Source organism: Geospiza fortis, unplaced genomic scaffold, assembly GCF_000277835.1.
Source record: "Geospiza fortis unplaced genomic scaffold, GeoFor_1.0 scaffold88, whole genome shotgun sequence".
Lineage (NCBI taxonomy): Eukaryota > Metazoa > Chordata > Aves > Passeriformes > Thraupidae > Geospiza > Geospiza fortis.
The window spans coordinates 1,888,705-1,911,471 of record NW_005054434.1 but is presented as its reverse complement, the minus strand read 5'-3'; the positions used below and the strand labels follow the sequence as shown (position 1 = coordinate 1,911,471).

At 41.6% G+C, this 22,767-nt stretch overlaps 1 protein-coding gene across 1 annotated transcript in view; it reads left to right on the top strand.

Moving 5' to 3' along the window:
- LOC115948567 (ADP-ribose glycohydrolase MACROD2-like) overlaps window positions 1–20,203 on the top strand; it is a gene marked incomplete at its 5' end in the record, with an annotated part of 33,826 nt that extends 13,623 nt beyond the window's left edge. Inside the window, 3 exons of the mRNA XM_031061960.1 lie at window positions 12,779–12,862; window positions 18,237–18,305; window positions 20,102–20,203. Of these exons, the coding sequence (XP_030917820.1) occupies window positions 12,779–12,862; window positions 18,237–18,298 (146 nt within the window). The remainder of the gene's footprint in view (window positions 1–12,778; window positions 12,863–18,236; window positions 18,306–20,101) is intronic.
- Window positions 20,204–22,767: the final 2,564 nt, after the last annotated feature.

The window sequence follows — 22,767 nt, the reverse complement described above, 5'->3', positions numbered from 1 at the left end:
CTGTCCTCTTATCCATACATCCTTCTGCCCAAGCTCTTCTTGTCTTTCAGACATTCAGGGATGCCTCTTGTTTTTTGGCAGTGGTTGACACCAGCTGATGTCTGGTACTACACAGAGAGCTCTTACCCTTGGGCCAGTTCCTGAATACAATTGTTTTAAACCTGTTTTAATCTGTTTAGATCCCCTGAATAAAAAAATGGCGGATATAATTAGCTACCCAGTACTAGGAAACTGTTGAGTTAAGGTATTTTGATTTATGGTTTGGGATTCTTCTTTTTTTTTTTTTTTGTCTGCATAATTCCCACACTTGCTTGAAACTAACTGGTAAGCTTTATTTACAAGATCAGAGCAGTTGAAATGAAAGCCTGGTTAATTAACAGAAAAATTTATTTGCATCTTACTTTGTGTTGACATTGAACATCATTTGTTTCTGCATTGTCACATACACTCTTTTATTATTAATCTGTAAGCTGTAACTGTACAGCTGCAAATGAGATTAAAAAAAAAAACCACAAAGCACAACTTTTTTCCCTTCTTCCCTCCCTCCCTATAAAACATGAGAGCTAGCTGCTTAACCACGTGAAGCACAGATTTTGTGTGGGATTCCAAATACCTCAGAGATACCTGTCACATAATTTTGCCACACAATTTAATTCAGTTTGTGGTTTGCATTTACAGGTAGATGAGAGCATCCAGCCATCAGGTGTTCGCATCACTAGAATTAAATGCCTGCTAGTTGATCTGCTCAGGAGATAAATATTTATACATCATTAAAATGGTTAGCTGTATTTACATGGAAATGTCCATGGATGATGGGGGAAGATGTGTGAGGACGTTTCCTTGCAGTCCCAGAGGATGTGACCTCAATTACTGCAGTTTTCTCCCTGACACTTTCCTTCATGTTGTACATGAAGTTGCTGCTGCTGTGTGCTCGCTGCCCAGAGGAGCAAAGTGCCTTATCTAAGGCTAGATTAAAATGCTCTTCACATGCCACATTTTTTAAGCCACAGAGGGAAATAAAATGCAAAGAGTGTGCGTAAATGAATGCACAGTGTAGGTTTGTGTCATGGGGGAGTGTTATCTCTGTAATGGTGCTACCTCCACTTCCATAACTCAGGCTGTGGCTGAAGAGGAGCACAGCTCCCCAGGGTGTTAACATCCCGTTTTACAAACCACGTGGCAATCTTTGAAGTGCTAATTGGCTTCCTTTTAAGCCAGTTGTTGCATTTTTCTTTTCTATTTGTTTTCCACTAAAAGGAATGTTAGTATTTTTGTGATGGCTGGTGCTTAGTGGAGCTCCTCTGTACAGAGATAACAAATGAGTTATGTGACCTGACATTCTCCCTGGGACTGGGCTTGGAACAAAGCAAGCCAGTGGCATTTCAAAGCCTGCTTTTAAAGTAGCTGGTTATATACTCTGTTTATAAGAATCACTAGGAAATGCCATTTCTCTGGTATTTTGCACCTTCTCTTAATTGCCTGGGAGGTGGAAAAATATTTGGGAAAAAACTTAGGGCAGGGGTGTTGGAACTAGATGATCTTTAAGATCCCTTCCCAAACTATTCTATGAGCCCAGGACCCAAAGGACACAGATGCAGAAAGCTTGAAGATGCTCCATGCTTTCTGTATCCCTGTGCAGTCCAAGAGCTCCAAGCAGGGTCTGCTGCAGGCTTTTGGAAAGAAGAGCTGAGCTCTAAGCCTTTGAGAGCACCTACTGCTGGTACTGCAAATTTCTGGGCAGGCTTTGGAATTGGCATCTGGATTTTCCTCTTCCTGCCCTGCTGCTGGGAGTTGCTGAGGAGGCATCACCCAGAGCAGGAGGGGCTCCCAGCTGCTCACTGAGCACCCCTGCTGCTGATAACATGGAAAAAATCAGAATTTGGAGGGTATGTCTGGAGGAAAGCTGGAGGAAGGAGCAAGGAGCTGGTCCAGCCTTGGCTGGGCTCAACCAGTGTGGCTGGGGACACCAGAGGGACCCAGCATCCCCAAAGCCTTGGTGATGAGGTTTGTGATGATGCTGTGCTTCTGCAAAATACTTTGTCTTTGATCCAGTAGTCTATATAACCAGGAATTTTCTTCTGGCAAGAAGGCAGCTCTTTTCCCCACGTTTCACAGATTTCTAGTTTCTGGAGACTTCACAGTTTTGTTGCTATAAACCATCAGCCACTGAAACTGATTGGCCCACTAGCAGCCCTTGGCAAAATTTTTGAAATAAATCCACCTTTTTGAGGCCTGATATTCAAATCACTTGCCTTGCTCTGTCAGTGGAAACCTGCTTTCACATGGCCACAACAGCAGTGATCTGAGGACTGGACTGTGATGATGAATGTCAGAAAGCATTGCTTACTCTGGAGAAGCCATTCTGGGCACAGAATGTGATCCATGGCATGTGATCCAGTTCTTATCATTTCCTTCAGCCATTTGCACCTTTCTTTCATATGTGAGCTGTAAGAAGAGCTGCATTCATTCAGGGTTTGTAAATCAGAGGACAGGCAGAAATAAAATGGGTCTGAACTTTTAGGCTTGCTATAGTAAATATGCCATGAGACAAAGAGTAGATAAACTGCATTTAGAGAACTTAAATTTGGGTTCATTTTCATTATACTTTCTATTGTATGTTCATGGTTACACTGTTAAGTTTTCACTTAGAGTATGAATTGCTCTCTGTTAAGGAAATGAAACTTAAGTGAAAAATTTTTCTCATAGGAAATATACAGAAGGATAAGCAGGATCTTTTTACCTATTAGTACTATTAGTGTTAATTAGGAATTTTACTGTCATTAATGACTACTGCTGTATAGTCCAGTCTCTAAACTTAAACTAGAAATACCATTAAAAGTGACATTCACAGTTTTCTTAATCCAAGGAATGCACAGCCTATATTCCATGATTTTGCATGCTCATCAGCCTAATTGAGGCATCCCTTTCATGGACTGCCAACACAGTGGCACCACTGTCTTATACATGGATTCTCTGTGACCACCCAGCTTCCTCCAGCTCTGCTGCTTAAAAAATAGCCTGCTTGCCTCTGCCAGAAGTACTTGTGTCATCAATGCCCAGTAAACACATTCTTAAATGCTTCCTGCTGGGAAATCAGAAGCAGTTCCTTCTTGTTCCTCCCTCCATGAAAATGTCTGACAGAACTGAAAAATACTCATGTCCTTTTAAATTGAGGAGGGTTTCACTTTTCTTTGAATTTTTAACAGCAGTCTGGTAGCTTCAGTTTAAAGTTTTGGCAAGAGCCAGCAACATTTTTCTGGAAATCTTGGGCTTCACAGGATACATTTGTATGACTCTCTGAAAACATGACATTTCCCATTATACTATCTGTTCTTTTAAACCAGGAAAAACAAAGCCTAATTTGATTGAGGAGAAGGTTTTATTAGAAATATTTTCATGGACTACACATGTGCCTTTGCAGTGGGTTCCCTGTACAGCAGGACCACCCCCTGCCTGCAGAATGCAGTAGCTGCAGTGGCTTTGTCACAGTGTCAGGGCTTCTGCCAGTCTCCAGCCTCCAAATTATGGCAGATTTTATCTGGCTGGGGATCAGTGCTTGGGTCCCTCATAAGATTTTCAGTCAGTTCTCCCCATTGTCACAGATATCCAGGGTGACTTGAAACACCCCTTTAAGGCACAAGGTGTATTTCTTCCTTACCACCCCAAATAATCTCTACACGTGTTAAGTGAAATGCCACAGACTTTTTGGACTTAAAGCACACCTCATGTATGGACCTGGTTTTGGTGCTTGCATCAAAATAACTGGGCAGCTGAGTTGGGAAGACCTAGATTTGCTATGAGCTATAAACTTTCTGGGCAAAGAACCAATTTTCTAACATACCCTCCCCTTTTAGGGTCTATTTAAAACAGGTATTTAACCTATTTAAAATAGGTTCCATGTGAAGAGAGCCATGCAAGGTGTTTATTTCCTGTATTTTCTTAGATACATAAACATCCAGTGCACAGTTGTGAAAGAAATTTGTTTGGTCTCTTTGGATTGTCAGATTGATGTATTTTAGTGCACTGAAGTGTAGTAAAAAATGGAAATTGTACAACTATGAGCCATCTAGACTTCTAAGCCTACTCAGGAAATCAAGATATATATATCTGAAAAGTATTTATATATATTTGAAGAAATACAATAAAGCTTGTTTTTAAAATGGTGAAATTTGCTATTTTCAGTGCCCAACAAAACCAAGATTCAAGGCCAGTGACTTAATTCTAGGTGACACCTCTCCTAACCCTTTATGGCTTAATCCTTCAGTTTTATCTGTGACTCTGAGGAAATGTCTGTCAGGGCTGAAGTCACTTGCATCAGGAGATTAGCACTTCTGCATTCTTTTTGAAAGCTTCAGTAACTCCCATGAAAGTAAGAGTTGCCAAGGTATTTGTGGAGACTGTGGGCAGTGACAATTCTTACACCAGCATACAAATTCTTGCAGACCTGGGCCACATGCACATTTGTAGAGAGCACCCCTGTTACCTCTAATTCTCACCCTTGTGCTGTGTGCTGGCAAAAACTCTGTATTACCCTCCAGCTGTGGGTGTGCAAGAAGAAGAGGGGAAATGTTGCAGCTTTTTGACACAAGGCTGGAACCACTGTGTCAGGTTTGGGTTTTTTTATTATTCCTAAGCTCAAAATACTTGAAAGATGTATAATGGAAAGGCTCTAGGCATCTACAAGTTCCTAAGCTAATAAGGTCTTATGAATAAATTGTAAAGTATAGTCTGAATCCAGCAATTTGAAGAATTTAGCTGGAGGAGGTGTTTTTAGTGTGTATGTGTGTGTGTGATCCTTCTTTAGCAGGAGAGAAGTCTGCCACTATCAGCTGCTAATACAATTATTCTCCTCTGGTTTAATTGGTAGAGGTCTTGACTTTGGTGCTAAGATTGCAAACACAAGCCCTTCTGGTTTCTGGCACCCCAGAGGAGGGAGCTGGCATTCCAGGAAGGGCTGAGTACTCCAACATGCCAGCCTGGAATTCAGTATTTTCTGTGGCCTCTGGTATTTCTGAGTATCCCACAGCCCTGGCTGCTACTTTCTGGCTGGCCTTCAGGACAGCTCTTTGTAAGGAAAGAGCTCATCAGTGTTGGAACTAGATTGAGGAGGTGTTACTGAGGATTTGAGGAGGTGTTAGTTTCAAGGAAAATTATAGTTATCTTTCCAGACTCAAGTCTGCTAGTTTTCATGATAGACACCAGTTCTATTAGGAGTTCTACAAATTCTGTTGAGGGAAAAAGAATGGAAAAGCCAGCTTGTTGGTTAGAATGTCACTTAGCTTTCCAAGCACAAATTAAGGAGGTGGTGTTATCCTTAGTGCAGGGAGAATTGGCCTGGATTGTTAAAGTCCATGTTTAGGATTCAAAATAGGTGCCCTGAATTTCAAAAATGCTGAGCACATCCAAAACACTTTATGAAGTGAGCCTCCTTTGAAGCCAGATGGAGCTGCTGGGAGCTTGAAGCTTTTGAAAAAAGGGATCTAAAGTCCCTTTTGAAGTGCTCCTAACGTTAGTCAGCTATTGTTGAAAATGCTGACCTATGTCTGCTGGCATATGGAACAACCTCCGTGTTAAAGATATGATGGACAGAGGGAATATGATTTCCAGTGCTAAAGGGAAAAATCCTGCATTTTTTTTTTGAAAGTGTATTCTCTGATAAGAAACATACTGAGACAGTTTTGTCTTCCTCTTTTTGCCCCTTTTGTTTTTTCCTTAAAGACTTTTGTTCAGACTCTGTGTTGTATGGTTTTGGCCTCCGGTTTCTATTTGGTACCTTGAGGTATAACAGAACTTTGAGAAGTTTTCAATAATATGGAGCAAAGGCAGGATGGTTGAGGAAAAACATGCCTCAGCTTTCAAAAACAGTTGCTCCAGTTTTTACCCAATGTTACAGTAATGATCTAGACAGAAGCCAGCCTTGGTCTAACTTGCTTGAATTTACTGTCTTTTGAAACAGAGAAGTGTCTGATGGATGTGAAACCTTGTGTAAATTTCTGCTCCCTTGTTCTCCTGCTTGTAAAGTTGCCAGAGTGACCACTAACGGCAGGTTGGGCTTCCTCAAACACGGGGAATGAAGCTGTGTAAGGGGAAGTGTTGTTTGGAATAAAGTGCTTTGGGAGACAAGCCCACTGTACGTGCCCCCTGCACCTAAACCGAGCAGAAAATCTCCTAAATCCCAGGACCTGGGTGTCAGTGGTGATAGATGTCAGAGCTGATGAACCTGACTGAAGACTTGTCCATAGCAATTTATTTTGTTCTGATGCACATTGCTAGCTTTTTGTCTACTACGGCTACTGAGTCCTTGCACAGGGTTTGAGAAGAGGAAAAGCTGCCTCTCTTAAGTGTCCTGCAATCACAAAGCTGTTCTTGGTGGTGCCTGCTGACTGCTTTTTTAGGTGACACTGAAAAACACAGTGGCCTTTCTCTTGCAGTTACTGCTGTGCTCAGGTTGTTTCTTAGGATGAGGCAGGTAGTGAGCAGGAGTTGAACCAAATCACTCACAGTTTCACAAACAGCAGGGAAAAAATGACAGAATGGGAAAGACAGGTAAATAATCATACAATTTCTGTTCCCTTCACTTGTCATAATGCTACTGAGCATGCTATCTGCCTTATTTTAGGCAAGGATGGAGCATAAGTGCTTTGGAAGCTGTTCAGGACAGGTGATCTACTAGTTTGATCACAACCAGGCAACATTTTAGTTGTGTTAACAGCCAGAGGGATGAGATGAAATTTTCTGGGTGCTCCATTTCAAACATTCTATGCTGCAGGCTTCTTCTCTGATGAGAGGTTTCACAAAAAGAGCATCTGGAAAACAATGGCATGGCCTTTTACACATTTTCCAGAATTAGAAAAAAACAACCAAAAAAGCTTTTCTTAAAACAATGTACCTTGCATTCATCAAGAACCTGCTGTGTGCAGGTTTATCCTGGTTTTAGAGAGAGGGACAAAATACACAAAGTGCTCCTGTTGGACATGAGTGATTTTAGATGTGCCCTACAAAAATTTGTATGGATCTTATGGACTGTATTGCTGAGCAACAATCCTCACTGGCCTCCCATTCCCACCTTTGGAGAATGGTGGGCACAATGGGATTTTACTAACAGTATGTTTAATAAAAGGCTGGAAGGGGATAGGGATGAGCAGATCTTAGACACTTTTAAAATGCATTTTTTTAAAAATTGCCATTCAGTTTGAGCGGGGAATAAAAGTGTCTGGGAGCAGCATGATGCCTTTAGGTACATTTGTGTGCACAAACACAGAGAGCTGAGCTGACACACACTGCACTGGAGGGAAAGGGAGATTCATCTCTCTTTGTTACTCTGGAAAACAAAACCAAAGTGCCAAAAAGGAGGGTACACACTCCAGTTAACGATGAAGGGGCTGCAACACAAATGCAGAATGATGCTCACTCACTGCCTTGAAAAGCTGGTACCATAACCAGCACACCCTCCTTTGAAATCTGCATCCTGGAGTTTTCTTTCATCTCTGTGGAGCACAATTGCTGGGGACAGGGTGGTGATTGATTGAGGTGTGGTATTCCTGATATAACAGATGGAGTTGTTTGTCATTTACTGAGCCAGGCTGAACAGCAAGAGGCAGAGTGGTGGCAGTGCCATTCCTGCAGATTCAGAACTGTCAGGCTTGACCTGCACATTGCAGAAGGACAACAAGGGAGAAAACTGCCCTCCAGCTCAAACATAAATGAAATACAGATGGAAAAGGATTGCTGGCTTTTTTCTTAGGTCCTCAAGAGCAGCAGGTTGGGTGCTTATACCTGTAAAGCCATACAAGAAGACAGCACAAATATTTGATGTGGTAGAATCCAGTCTGATTAAAAGGGTCAGTGATCCAAGATGGATATCAAACAGGAGTCCAACTGAATCCTTGTGTCACAGACAGCTTCTGTTTCCAAATGAGGCAGCATTTATAATGTTACTAAAATACAGCAGTAAACAAAGTACATGAAGGCTTGACAGTCACAATAGCAAAGTGGTACAATAAAATGACTGGAAGGAAGAAACAAAAAAACAAGTTTGGCTATTCACAGAGCAAGGAAATGGGAACTGGTTTTGACAGATAAGATAATGCAGCTGTTGGTCAGAAGAGCTTTGTCTGTTTTTTGGGGATTTTTCTGTTTGTTTGGTTTGGTTTCGTTTTGTTACTGCAGATGAAAAAATGGTCTGTTCCAATTTTAAACAGAGCAATTTGGATTTATTCTTTTCTAACGTGCCTGACTCTCTCAGAGTCTCATGATTAGGGGAAGCATATTTACAGCTAAACTCAAAACAACAGTGGGTATTGATTGGAGAAATCTGGATTGTTCAGTATAGCTCTAACATGGTTTTCCTATTGCATAATGACAGGTGATTTTTTCAAAGTGTATAGCACAAGTAGAAGCAACTCCTTTATGAATAATTTACAGCTAATGAATTTCTTCAGGTTGCACATTGTGTGTGAGCAGGATAGTATTTTATTTGAATTTCTGCAGCAACACCCAGAACTGCAAAGCAGGTTAGCTATGGGAATAATGGCAGTGCCATTTTGCCTGTAAAAATAGTAGTTCTCAGGATTGTTGTAGTATTGACAACTCTTTTCTCCCTCAAATATTCAGAATGATCTTAGGGCCAGGATTTCCCACTTATTACAAGACTTCTATAACTGGGGACTTTTTAAAGATTTAAGTTACCATGGAGTATGTGATTACACTGACAGAACTAATTTACACATGCAACTGGTTCTTCTGTTTGTCTCAGAAGGGGTCTCTGGCATTATTAAACTAGAATTAAATAATTCTGTTAAACTAGAAACCAACAGCATGAACCCAGGTTCCTGGTTCAGAGCCCACCTGACGTCCCTGACCCACACCCAGTGCCAAGGCTGGTCTTGAGGGCTCTGCCAGGAGAACCCCCCTTGAGACCCGTGAAAGAGAAATAAGCATCCTTAAGGTAGGCAGCTCAGAGCAGAAACTGAGTTCTTGGGTTCTTACAGCTCCTAAGCCTGCCTTGTTGCCTGCTTTTGTTGAAATAGATGTAAACCTTGTGCAAAGGGAGAAGAAGGATGATGAGCAAGACAAGGGTTACACTTTTTACTTGTTAGAATTTATTGGGGATTAGTAAAACAGATGCCTGACATCTATATTTGGGCAATTTTAAAATCAATGCTGAGGTACCAAGAGCTACCACAAGAACTTCGTGTTAGTCTTGTAAAGAGTATGTGAATTTAGAGGGGGAAAAAATCATCTCTAGAGAAAAGGGTGCATTAACTGTAAGCACATGGAACAAGTGACTATTACAGGGAAAAAAAAAAGAAGAGTTTAAATAAGCGTACAGAGATTTCTGTCTTCCTGGTGTATACTTGTCTTATGCCTTGGAGAAGGCTGGGAGCCCTGCTTGCCCATGCCAGCAGCCCATTGTTTCTGAGTGCTGGGCTGGTTGTGTAAGCATCTGGCAGAGGGCTCAGGTAATGAGCTCTGGCAGGAGCACAATTGGAAATGGGAATTGATATTGAAAGCAGTATCTGCCAGGCTCCCTCCCCCTTCAGGAGCTCTCAGCTTGTTTGTGCTTCAACCTGAAAGAATTAAATCTTTGAGGGAGAGGCCTCATGAATAAATTGGTTGTCGAGGCAGTTTCTGGTATTGATCAAATTCTGCTGTTTATGTGAATTGGGCTGATCTCAGAGTGAAGTTGAATTGACTGCACAGCAGGGGAGCTATTTTGGATAATACCCTTTCCACATGCATGGCAGTATAGTGAATGTTCCTGTGTCCATCCTATAGTAATAGTGAAGGAAGAAATTAAATTTATATTAACTGAATTTGTAAGTCTTCCCAAAGAAATGAGATGGTAAACTGTGAAAACATCCTCCCAAGATTTGCTCAGCTTAGTAAAAGTTTCAAATATCTTCTGCCTAGTTTGCCCCTGAACACTGTTTCCCACTATAATTTTCTGAAAATATCCAACAATAAACTCCCAGTGTAAAAACCACTGATACTGCAACAACCCCCTCCTAGAAAGGATGGGGAACTAGAGTTTCAGACGTGGAAAGAAAGTGAAAAAGCAGAACAAAAGCAACACTTCCAGCAGTATTTATGATCCTAAACCTCTGAGGAAAAGTTTGCAGATCTCTTGATGCTGTTGGTACTCTTCCTAGCCTCTTTCTAGGTTTATCCACCCCCATCCTGGGTTTACCACCCCCCATCCCATGCCTGATGTTATCACTGCAAATGGAAGACAACTGGAACTTAGCACACGTGCAGAAATCTACACAGCCACAGTCCATAAAATTCTCTTTCATTAGCCTCCATCATCACCTTGCACGATGCCAACAAACCTTTGCATAAGAGATTTCTGAAATGGAAAGCCAGAAACCTTTCAGCAGTGTGGTGAAGCCAGGCATGCTGGCTAGTTCAAGTTCTTGTGGTAAGGGCTGGGAGCTTCATGTGGTCATCTTCAGGCAGTGACAAGAGGGGAAACTGGGAGGCCAGACATAACCTGTCATATCATATCTCCTTTATTTGGTTGATCCATGGTGGCTGAGAGGAGGCAAAGTCAGACTCAGAGGCAGCAGCTGCCAGTGTTTCGTTTAGCAGCCATCCCAAATACCTCCATCAGGCATCAGGGTGTCTTGGTGGGCAGAGCTGCATCCACTGCAGGCTGCAGTCACAGAGAGACAGTCAAGAGGACAAAGGGGAATGTTTTCAACATGAAAGAGCAGATTTAAGACTGGATATTAGGAGGAAATTCTTTACTCAGAGGCCCTAGCACATATTGCCTTGTGAAGCTGTCGCTGCCCCGTCACTTGAAGTGTTCAAGGCCAGGTTGGATGTGGCTTGGAACAACCTGGTCTGGTGGAAGGTGTCCCTGCCCATGGCAGAGGGATTGGAACTAAATGGTTATTTTTTCCTCCCAGCCCACCTGATTATTCTGAGATTTTTCAAAATTTTATTTTTCAAAGAACTGCTTTCCTCAGATAATCAAAATCTATCACAATCAGAATGTCTGTGTATCTTCCTTCATTAATCAGTGTTTTCATGGTCCCTCAAATTTCATATTGATTTTGCCAGGAGAAGTCAGGCAGGGATTTTCAAACACCTGTTCAGTCTTGTAGTTGACAAATTCCTGCCACATTCATATTATTCCTGTAGGGTCACCTGGGTTTATCTTTTGCATGAGCCAGAAAGACAGGTGGGTGAGCACTGGGAAATCTTGGGGATGTTGGTACATAAAAAAACCACAGGAGATAACCACTCTCACTCTCATGAATTCCCTGGAGAAGCCTCTGGAGCTTGATGCACCCACAGAGGGGCCATTTCAGGCAGATCTGCAGCATCCTCAGTCACAGATGTTTACAGGCATTTGGTTTGCATCTATGGGGAGATAATTTCAAACCAGTGAGGAAGAGGTGAAGCTGCTGATATGATGATCCACTGAAAAGCTTCTGCATGAGATGTAAGGTCTGTAAAAATGAAAAGTAACATTTCCATCACTGTAAAGTCATCCATCCCCCCAAGCTTTGAGGACTGGAGGTCAGGCACTGGAATAGGCTGCCCAGGGAAGTAGGGGAATCCCCAACCCTGGAAATATTCAGAAGGTGATGTGGTACTTGAGGACATGGTTTTGTGGGGTACTCAGCAGTCTTGGGTTAACAGTGGGACTCTGCCTTAGAGGTCTTTTCCTACCTTAATGATTCTGTGAGTCTGTGATTCTACAGGTAGTGTGCCAGAAGTTGCCAGTGAAAATAGCATTGGCCATCACAGCAAGCAGAGAGGAGACTAAATTCCCCATTATACCATTGGTTTGCAGATAAAATTAGAAGGAAAAGTGGCTGAAATTGTCAGTGGACATTTTTATGGACAAAATAAATGTAGTACGCTCCAGTGGACTTATAAACCCCACTTTAGAATTCCACAGGAGAAAGAAGGAGGTTTTTGAGAGTCAGTGAAGGTTTCATCTGTGTTGTTGAAGGGGTAAATTATTTCAGTTTATGAATGAAATGTTTCTGAATATGTGAGTCCTTACCACACTCTGCTGTCTCATTATAACCACCCAAATGCCTGGATCCCATAGTGACCAAGCACCTGATATCCCAGAGTTCAGTCACAGGAGGAGTGCAACAGGCTTTACAGCAGCCACAGGAGTAGAGAAGTAGCATGATGGAATGTAAACAAAAATTGGCTTCTTGGCCAATGGCAGAATAGTTGAACTCTGTCTAAAACAGCAAATTCTTTTTTCTTTTCCTTTTCAAATATTATTAGGAGTTTAAATCTAAGCTTCCAGACACGCCTGAGGCAGAAGAGATAAAAATATTGAGTTACAGTGATAAAATGCATTTTCCTACATTCATATTCTAGTTTGTGTCTGGCTACCCAGTGTTTTTGAACACTTCACTGTATTTATTTTCTTTCTGCTGGCTATAGAAACTTTATAACTGTGATTAAGTCCCCATCATATACCTTATTTTATGAGCAGAAGTGATTTTTAAAAGTAATGAGAAAAGAATGGTGGGGAGGCAAAAGCACACAACACGATATGATTTTAACAGTCCCAGTTAAAGAAGAGTTTGAATTGCTAAAAATATTCAGGCAATTATTTTCAAACCATGTTCTCCCCATATCCTCTGTCCTCTTCTCTGGTGGGTGCCACTGTACTACAGTGGAGTCTACAAAGGTAAGAGCTTGCCAGAAGGAAAAAAAAAGCCAGGCATGAAGAGTCTGAGAATTAGATATTAATTGGGTACTGTGAGTATTGATTTTTCTCCTTCTTTGGCTTATATTATAGGGATACAAGAGCAAGAGGAAACTTCCATGGAGCCTGTGAAAACTGACCTTGCAAGTCAAGCAGCAGATGTTTCAAATAAGGATGGTATGTTGTTCTGTTATTTTCAATTAATTTTGTAAGGCAATGGCTGTAATCTGACAAAGAGAGTGTTTAGATTGGATATTAGCAAGGAATTGTTCATTGTGAGGGTAGAGAGGCACTGGCACAGGTTATCCAGAGAGCTGTGGATGCCTCATTCCTGGAAGTGTTCAAGGCCAGGCTCGTGGGGGCTGGGAACAGGCTGGTCTGGTGGAAGGTGTCCTTGCCCAAGGCAGGGGAGTACAACTACATGGTCTTTTAAGTTTTTTCCAAGCAAAACCATTCCATGACTGTATATTGTCCTGAAGTTGATACCTAGCATTGCCTTTCTGGAGTTTGTTTATATGTTTCCTCCTAAAAAAATTAAGTTATATTTACAGTCTCTTCAACTGAGTCTTTTTGAGAGTTTACCCCATCTCTACTTTCTTGTGAGTCCAGTGGAAGTAACTTCCAGCACTGTAGCCCTGCATTTTAATTTGATTGGGTCAATGTGTTCACTTGGGATGTTCTACACTGCCTGCCTTTTAACTAAATAATATTTTAGACCCACTGTAATGTTGGTCTTGATATAGAATTGGCCAAGAGGTTGGGGGTCTGACTGCAGTCAGAGAATTATTTCTGAATATTTTTTGTGCTGTTGGGGGTCTAACTGCAGTCAGAGAATTATTTCTGAATATTTTTGTGCTGGTGCCCAGCTCCATTGAAGGAGAAGTGTTTGGCAGTATAACCACTCTGAACTTGTATGTTAATCCCATTCCTGGTCAGCTGTGATTCCCTTTCCTTCTCCTTCAGTATCCATACAGTTCTCTCACTTGGACTTTTGCTGTTAATAAAACAACCACAATTTGGTTGAGCCAGCAGCAGCAGTTCCAGTCAGGTTTGTGGGCATAATCAACCCACAATTCCTGACTTGGAAGTTATATTCCTCCAGCACTGATCTTGGTGAGCCAATGACCCATCTGTGTGGCAAATCCCAGCAAGGGCTGAATACAAGGATGCTACTCAAATCTGCAGTGTGTAACATCCTTGTGAAAAAAAAAAATAATTTACCTTCTTGACTCATCCCGTGTGTAAAGAAATGATGGTGGGAATCAGCATATTGGTGCTTAGGCTTTGTGAGGCCTTTTCCACTCATCTTGGTCAGCCCTCAGAGCTACATACAGGGTTTTGTTGGTTTCACACAGAGGGGCTTTTTTACTGCCCCAAACAGCAGTGGGTTTGGGATTGGGTGAACAATCCTCAATTTATACCCAATTTATAGACTCCCCTCTGAAGTGAAGGCTATTTTTTAACTCTTTCTTTAACCTCCTCAACATTGACATAATATAAATTGAAGGGACACTTCTATACATCTCAAAGAAACCAATTATATTGGTTTTGCTATTAGTTACACAAAGAATCTGGTGCTGACTTCCTTTCTCTGATGTCAGATTGTGCTGCAGCATTTGAATTTGTGACTGATTAGATACTGGCCTATAAAGAATTTTGCAAGCACAGGAAAAGCAAGTGTACATAATGAACTTTTCTTTATTAAAAATGCTAGAGATTATGCTCTTACAAGTAGAAGTGCAGAATAAAGCCAAAGCAGCCCTCTTGACTCATTCTCTGCACAAACCCAAAAGTCATAGCACATTAAAACATTTGAATTGTGAATCCATGGGATACTTTGGTTATTAAAGGAATATCTTCAGGGATTTCTGGCTGGAAAGTGATTGCATAACTGTTTCAACATGTGCCCATAGGACAGGACAGCAGGATCAGCCAGCAGTTTCTGAAATGAGGATCTTGATAGGTTTCTCCATTGCAAATCTTGCTTATCTTGTAACATCTTCTACATATGACTCATCTTGTACCTCTCTTTTCTTTGAACTTGCTAAGTTACATGAAAGAACAGGAAAGGGGTGTTTGCTTAGGCTGCCAAAAAGTACTTCACTTGTCAGGGAAGGTTTTGTTTCTAGACAGCTTAAATTGCTATCAGGATTGTATTGCAGGGTGGTTTTCCTTGGACTTATACTGCGTGTTTAAAAAAAAAAAAAAGAGAAGGATCAAACTCATTCCCTTTAACAGTAATTTTTATGTAAATTGCCTATTTTTTTTTCCTCTGGTCCCCTTCTTTCTGCCCCAGGAGATCTCATTGCTTCACAGATGAAAGCACAAACATGTATCACTGCATCCCCCGTGGCAGCCCAGCCCTTGTGCTTTAATTTCATGTTCAACAGCACAGTGGGAAGTGCATTAGGGATGCAGAGAGTTTAGACAGCTTAGGTGGATCTCAATATTGGCTCATCCAGTGGGCAGGTCCATGAGAGTGATATATTTGAGAAATTACTATTATTTGAGGCCTGAGATTGATTCTCCATCAGGGAAACTCTCAGAAGGTGCATCTATAGCCTGGATTAGGGCTGTGTATACAGACACATATTTTTCCTGCCCATTTCCATCAGCCATCACAGCAAAGACCCTTGTATATTAAATTTCTTGTACCCAGGACAGATTTTCTGATTAGTTTTTTTTAATGATGGCAAACCCCACCTTTGGTGATTGAGTTCTTAGATGGTATTTCCCTGACAGCAACCTCCTTTTCCTTTTCCTTTTCCTTTTCCTTTTCCTTTTCCTTTTCCTTTTCCTTTTCCTTTTCCTTTTCCTTTTCCTTTTCCTTTTCCTTTTCCTTTTCCTTTTCCTTTTCCTTTCCCTTTCCCTTTCCCTTTCCCTTCCCTTCCCTTCTTTCTTCTTCCACCAAAGCCCTAGAGATTACTAAGGCAATTTTTAGTTTCCAGCTTGTATTAGTCAGATCAAACTTTTCCCAATGGGGTTGCTCCATCACTTTTTTTTGTTTCAAGCCTGTGGAAAGCTGCATCCTGATTTAAACCAACATTAGTATTTTGGTGTCGTCTGCTGTCCAGGTCTATAGCATAACATCCTAGGCTAAAGAAATGCACTAACTCTCTCACAGGTGACTTTAACTTGGCTCTCCAGTATCTGTTTGTCTGTCTTCTCCTTCATCCTGTTATGGATGGGAATTATTTGCCGGGTTATTTCTTCTCCTCTTGCAAGGAACTTTCTTGCTTTTGGGGGAAAAATCCCTGCCTGGTCATCATTTGAGGGTTGATCGTTTTGACCCCCAATGGGTCGAAATTTAAAAGAAATCAGACAGAGAATGTCCACATCCATCTCACAGAGATGTCCATTTCTGGCACAAAAACCATCTGTGAAGGTGCAGAAGGAGGTGCAGGTGAAACTGAATTTAGGAGAAATGCATCTCTTTGCAGTCCAGGTGCTTCTCAGAGTTGTTGGCTGATGTGGCACATTATGGGGAGATGCAACCAGGCTGCTGAAGTGAGTGAGCAGTTTAAAACCTCTAAAAACCTTGCTTATCAGGGAGAAGCCCTATTTTGGCTTGTGATGTGGTTGGAAGTAGAACACCCAGGGCTAATGATGCCTTTCTGACACCACCTCATGCTGGGAGGAACCCAGGACTGAGAGTCACATCCCCACCATCCCTGGTGGCAGTTCTTCCAGGTGTTCTTGTGCTGTTTGCTTCACTGCTGGGCTGTTTTCCAGCTCAACAGAGAGAACTGTGTGGCTGCTCTCATAGCTGGGGCTCACTCAGTGGTCTGCAGAAGCCCATCCTTCAGTGAGACCTCCCTGTCTTTGAACAAACCCAAAAGTCATAGCACATTAAAACATTTGAATTGTGAATCCATGGGGTACTTTGGGCCTACTTAGTGAAAACAAATCCAAATTTACTAAAGGAATATCCTAAGGGATTTCTCTAGGAGAGCTCATGCAAAGAGCTGAGCTCCATCACAAATACATTGGAAAAGGTTCATGTGGAAGGCTGACAGAGCCTCACCACAGGTTTCAATTCCAGATTTATTTTGAAGGGAATTTCTGTAGAATGTGAGTGAAGGCTGATGGTATTTTCAACAAATACTGCCAGTGAAGCTGTCCAGCATGATGAGGCTGGGAGGGGATGCTGTTGTCAGTGTGCAGCAGCCTTCCTTCAGTGATTTTTTTATTAAGCACCCTCTCTTTTCTATGCAAATATTGTTAAAGAACACAAGCTTGCTAAATGTGATGTGCATCAGAGCTCTGTAATCAGGAGAGGATACTTTTCATATTATTCATCACATACATCCAGGAAGCCATTTCAGTATCTTCTCTGCATATGGGTGATGAATAATTCACAAATAATTCATCAAAACTCCAGCAGGTACATTGACATGATATTGATTCAGAAAAGACATCATACTGCCTGGCTGGAAGTAGCATCATTATTGATTTTGGGGTTTTTATCCTTCCTCTCTCCCATCTTAATTTCCAAATCTTCTACTCATGTTTGAGGTTTTTCCCTGTCATCCATGTCAAATGCCTCATAATCTACAGGTGATAACACAACACAAAGCCTGAGTACAGAAACAAAAAATGGTTTTACTATAAATGGCTTCAAATTCAGTGCAGAACAAATACAAGATATTAGTCTTAAAACTGCAGGTATTTATGTTTAGCCTTCCTACAACCAATTATACCTGCCATAGTTTGGATGATAGTTTTGACAAATGTCATAGTGAAATTAGTTTAAGCCTTCTATTTAACGTCTTTTAAATTTTTTTTATTTTGGCGTTTTCGTTTGGTTTTTTTTGTTTGGTTGGTTTTTTCGGTTTTTTTTTTTTTTTTTTTGTAATTTTAAATTTAAATAAGGCTGGCTTTTAAATGGATCTTTCACTAACAAACTATTATCGTAGGAATATAGTGACATTCCCTCTGAATCCTCCCCAAGGTTCCAGCAATTTGCAGTTCAAGAACTTCTGGAAGCAGCATCTCTGTAACTGAGACAGCATCATAAGTGTCACAGGCTGACTCTTGTAATTTAGGGACATGGTTTTAGTGGGACTAAATGATTCTATTTTTCCATGGAAATGGATCTCTGTTCATCCTGTGGCTCAGCCTGAGTCCTAGCAGGGACTTTGTCAGAAGGCAGTGTTTGAATCTGAGGGTCAAGACCACTTAGTCCAGCAAAACTCCAGATCATTCTTTGGCAATACCTGTATCTCTGTGGCCTACAGAGAGACATCAAGGTCCTTTTGACCTTGACCTGGACTCCAAAGTCAGACTGGATGGATGTGGACCAAAGAGCAAATCTAGAGCCAGAGGCTGGCATTTCTAGTGATGCTAAAGCCTTCCTCCTTGCAGGACTGTTTGTCATGGTGTCCAGGGAACTCCAGATTAGGATGGGTCCCCTAAGAGACCTATTTGATGACTTAAGAGACTTCCTAATGCAATAAATGTCCCTTTTGGTTTAAAAGCAGTTATTACTCCACATGATAAACTTAACGAGTATTATTAATAGAGTTTAATGACCATCTCATTTCTTTTTCAGCTGAAATGAATAGTCAAGTTGAAAGTATAAATGATCCAATGGAAACAGAGCAGAAAGCTTAAGTAACAGGTAAAACCTTCACAACTATTTTTTTCTCCCCTGTTTTCCATACAGTTTCTGTATTAAAACTTGCTTTGAAAGTACCTGAATTAAAGTTAAAATTTACCAAATATAAAAAAATATAGGAAGACAAGATACAAGGGGGAAGTAATTGTCTAATATGGCCTGTATTGCATCATAAAAAGGAAAAACTTGATTTGTCAAGCAAATACTATAGCAGCAGTCTGCAGCTGTAATGATTGCATGGTCTTAGATCATCAGAAGACAAAACAGCACTGAGATAAGGAACAGAAGAATAAGTGAGCAAACAATTTTTGGCCTTGCTTTGGAAAATGACAGGCGATTTATTCTGGTTGGAACAAAGCTCAGTTCTGTACGAGCTGTGTTCTGGGAACAAAAGGTTCACATTTTAGGGGGTTTGTTGCCCTTGGCTCTCCAGTACCTAATGCCTCTTCAGCAATACCACTGAAAAACAAGGCAAAGTCAGAGAGCTGCCTTCTGGAGCTCTGCTGATGCCTTTTGGAGCTTTTTTTGGCTTCCCACACTAAGTGATAGTGCTGTGGCTGGAGCAGTGGTGGCTGCTGAGGAAGTGTTTTTCATTGGCATAAATAGCATTTCTTCTAGACTGAGATGAATAATGTAGTGGGAAGACAGAAGTCCAAGGCTCAGCCCTGACAAAAAAAAGCAGGAGCCATTTCTCCCTCAGAAGTGGCTTTCAGGGCACACTGCTTCCTTTGGTGCAGGGTTTTTGAGAAGTACCAATATCACCAACAGCAACATGCTGTATTTACCCTTGTCATGGGGTTTCAAGATCAAGGTGTACAGTGGCAGCAGCTGTAAGACAGAGATTTAAAACACGAGGTTTTATTATTGAACGTGACTCTTGGTCCTTATCAGCATACAGGTGATGTGCTACTATGCTGCTGGAGTGAGAAGCAGCCCTGATGGTGTCCCATTTAAAAAGTACTGAAGCAAAAATAGGATGCACCCTCAAAATATTAATTAAAATACAGCATACATAACTCTTCCTTCCCCTCCCTTAGCTTCTTGCTCAAACAAAAAAGAGGAAATAATGAAATCCTTAACTTAAAAATAGATCAATATGTTAATACCCTTCCTCTGTTTAAAAAAAGGTATTTGAATATTACAGTTTTCATGTGGCCCTTAAGAAGTCTGTTTCTCATGCTGCATTTTCCCTTAGGAATTGTTATCTGTGAATGTTTAGGGCTGGAGTAATTTTTGCTCATGAATTAGCAATCAATTAATAAATCTCTTCAGTTCCACTGCGGGGCCAGAGCCTGGGCACACCATGTCTTGCTCAGCAGTTCAGTGGCATGCACAGGATTGGAAGCAGGCATTGAATTCATTGCAACTCGCTGTCAAAGTCATCCAAACTCCATTGCTGCTGTTTTAATTGCTAGGAGCAATCCCCAGGGAGGATTGATCAGCCTGCTAAACCTCAGAGACTCTCACAAGGGTCGTTCTGGAGCGAAGGAGGTCCATCTGCTTCCTATTTTTAGTACTTTCATGTGTTGTTTGTCACCAAAGCGCCTGCCAGAGCTGGGGGTCTCTGGTATCAAGCTGTTGCTTGGTGGTGCACTGGAAAACCAAGACAGCCTGATAACCACAGGTAATTTGCTCACCCAGTAGTAGCTGTTGTACATAAGCTGTGTCAAATAGAAAAATTGGGCAAAAAATGAAACCATAGGCATCTGTTGCTGGAAACATGAGACCTGGGTTCTGTGCAGACATTTGAAATTTTTCCTTTTTTTCTTTCCACTTTTCTCTCTGCTGCTGTGGCAAAGGAAGGATGCAGGAGAGGAGAGACCCAAGGAAACCCTACGGGCAGGCGCTGACATCCTCCAGCATCATTCTTGGCCGAAAAGAGCACACAGAGATGATCAGCGGGTTGGGAGGGGGGGAGCTTTTTGGGGAATGAGTCTTTGCTTTTAATTTCTCTTTGTTCTTCATTGCATTTCACTCTGTAAGTCTGTTGGAAAGGATCATAACTTCCCAGGTCTAACAATGTTTTGCAATCAACCCTGCATTTACAACAGTTCCTTCTGAAACGTGAGTCTCTCTCTTACACTGGGTCTTTTTTCCTCCTGCATCATACCATCAGTAGCCTGTTTCCAGGCCCACCCCTTTTCTAGCATCTTCATCTTCTTTCCCATCATCAGCCTATGCTGTGCCATGTCCTTACATGTGAATAACACATGTGGCCTCAAACAGCCAGCACCCTAAATCCTCCTTTTTCCAGTTAGTTCTGCACATCTCAAAACCAGTGCTGTAAGTATGACCTTTGGGTACAGGTAGGCAACAGACATTTCCTCAGTGCTGGAAGGACTCTGCATTAGAGGCATCTTTAAATACAGCTCCCAGCTTTAACAGCTTCACACAGTAGCTTTTGTGAGCCCTCATTACATTTTCCACTGCATATGCATGGATTTTTTTTTTAAAGCAATTAACAGTTATTTGGATAAGAATGTCTCTCCATATGTCAATTGTTCTGCCAGTAAATGCTGCACTGAAATCTGTAGAAAAGGAACAAAAGGTTTTCATGTACATTTCCCAACTGTACTGTAACCAAAACTGATGGAAAACACACTGGATGGAAGAGCATGCAACCTGTGCTACAAACTGTATTTTAAAGTGCTGCTACGAATAATTCAGTCATTTTAAGCAATGTAATTGATCCTAATTTGACCATTTTAAGAAAAATAATTGGTTCTGTACTCTTTTTTTTCACCCAAAATACTCCTGAATCACAGAATAGGTATTTAATATCTGGCCAGGAAAAAAAGTGAAAAAAAAAAAAGGTAAGACATATCTCTATCCTGCTGTGATCTGGGTTCATCCCAACTTGAGCAGTTTCAATGATAAATCCTGTGCTGGAGTAAGAGCAAGTCAAGGCACCTAACACGGGCTATGACAGTCAATGGTTGCTGTTAATTCAGGAGGGTGTCAAGGAAAACCAAGGATTAGAAAGGAAAACAGGAAAAGCATCAGGCTGCACACAGAGAGTACAGCTCCTAGAAAGTACAGCTCCCCCACCTCCCCTCCTCTGTGGGGACCCAGCATGTTTGCTGAGGTGGGATCAGAGGGGTATTTCTGTGTGCTGCCTCCAGTGTGAGGCACAGCCAGGTGTGACTGGTGCCAGAGGGGCTCTCAAGGAGCTTCTCCATCACCTGGACAGCTCCAAATTGGATCGACTGCAGGAGTAAATGAGCTAATGTTAGTCTATTAATTGGTTTGAGAATTTTGCTAAGATAGTCTGTTATGGTATAGTTTATTAATCTGTTTGAGAATTTTGCTAAGATTACCTGTATTTGGTAACTACCATTCCTCTGGGTCTTTTTCTCTCCAAATACTCTTGAAGGGACTCCTTGTTCCCTTTGAGGTGCCTCTGATGCTCTCCTTTCCCAGCCTTGGGGTCATGCTTGACAGAAGGTGTCTTTTGGGATGTGGACTCTCCTGCATGGTCCCTTCTGTTTCTGTGCATTTCTCACACTTTGTTGTTGTGATTGGAACAGGCTGTCACAACAGGTAGGTCAGAAGTGGATAAATACATCAGGAGGTGGTAGAACTGTGATAACTCCAACAGGCTGTCCAGTGCCCTGAATGCAGTTCTGTACCTCTTCTGATCGTGCTTCCCCATGGCCAGCATTACCATTAGCCAGGAATCAGATGTCAGAACCAACTTTGGCTTTAGCTAGGGAGCCAAAGAGGGTTGGATGCTGAGGTGTGGTCATTCAGAAGGAGATAAAGATTCCTTAAATGTCTTGTGAAGACTGACTGGCAGTTAAAGGAAAAAAAAATAGCTGCAAAGATGCATCATATTAGACGCTCTCTAGCCCCTGACTGTAATTTAATTTTGGTTTTTATTTAACCTTGGTAGACAGTAGTGAGTCTTCAAAACAACCATTTGCCCAATGATGTGTTGGCAAAGCATGAAGTCCAGAAAGTGCAAAGCAAGGAGACCTATGAGTAGCTTAAGTCCTTACTGTACTATTTGCAGCCTTGTTTATATCTGTCCTCCTTTGGGTGGGTTTTAATTTGAGTTGTTGGCATTTTTCACTACTCATGAAGTGGGTATACTGTGGCAGCATGAGTTCTCAGCTGGGTCAATAACAGTGCAGTCAGTCTCTGATGTTCTTCTGGAGATGCAGAAAGGTAAGGAGAAGAAGAACACATTGGTTTTGTAGAACAAATGTTAGATGGAGAATCACCACACTGATGTTTATGTCAAGGATTTTGATTTAAACTCAAAATGTATTCGCAGCAGGTGGTGTAAAGGGGGGTAGCAGCCTTTGGGTGCTGATTCATGTTTGCATTCAGTGTAAGAGGCTGTGCTTGATTGTTGTTCCTCCTGTGTCTGAAAGTGCTCATCCCTACCATTAGGCACAATATTCCTCAGGCTGGTGACTGCTCCCATGATGACATCCAAAGGTGGTACTGAGACATGGTCTGT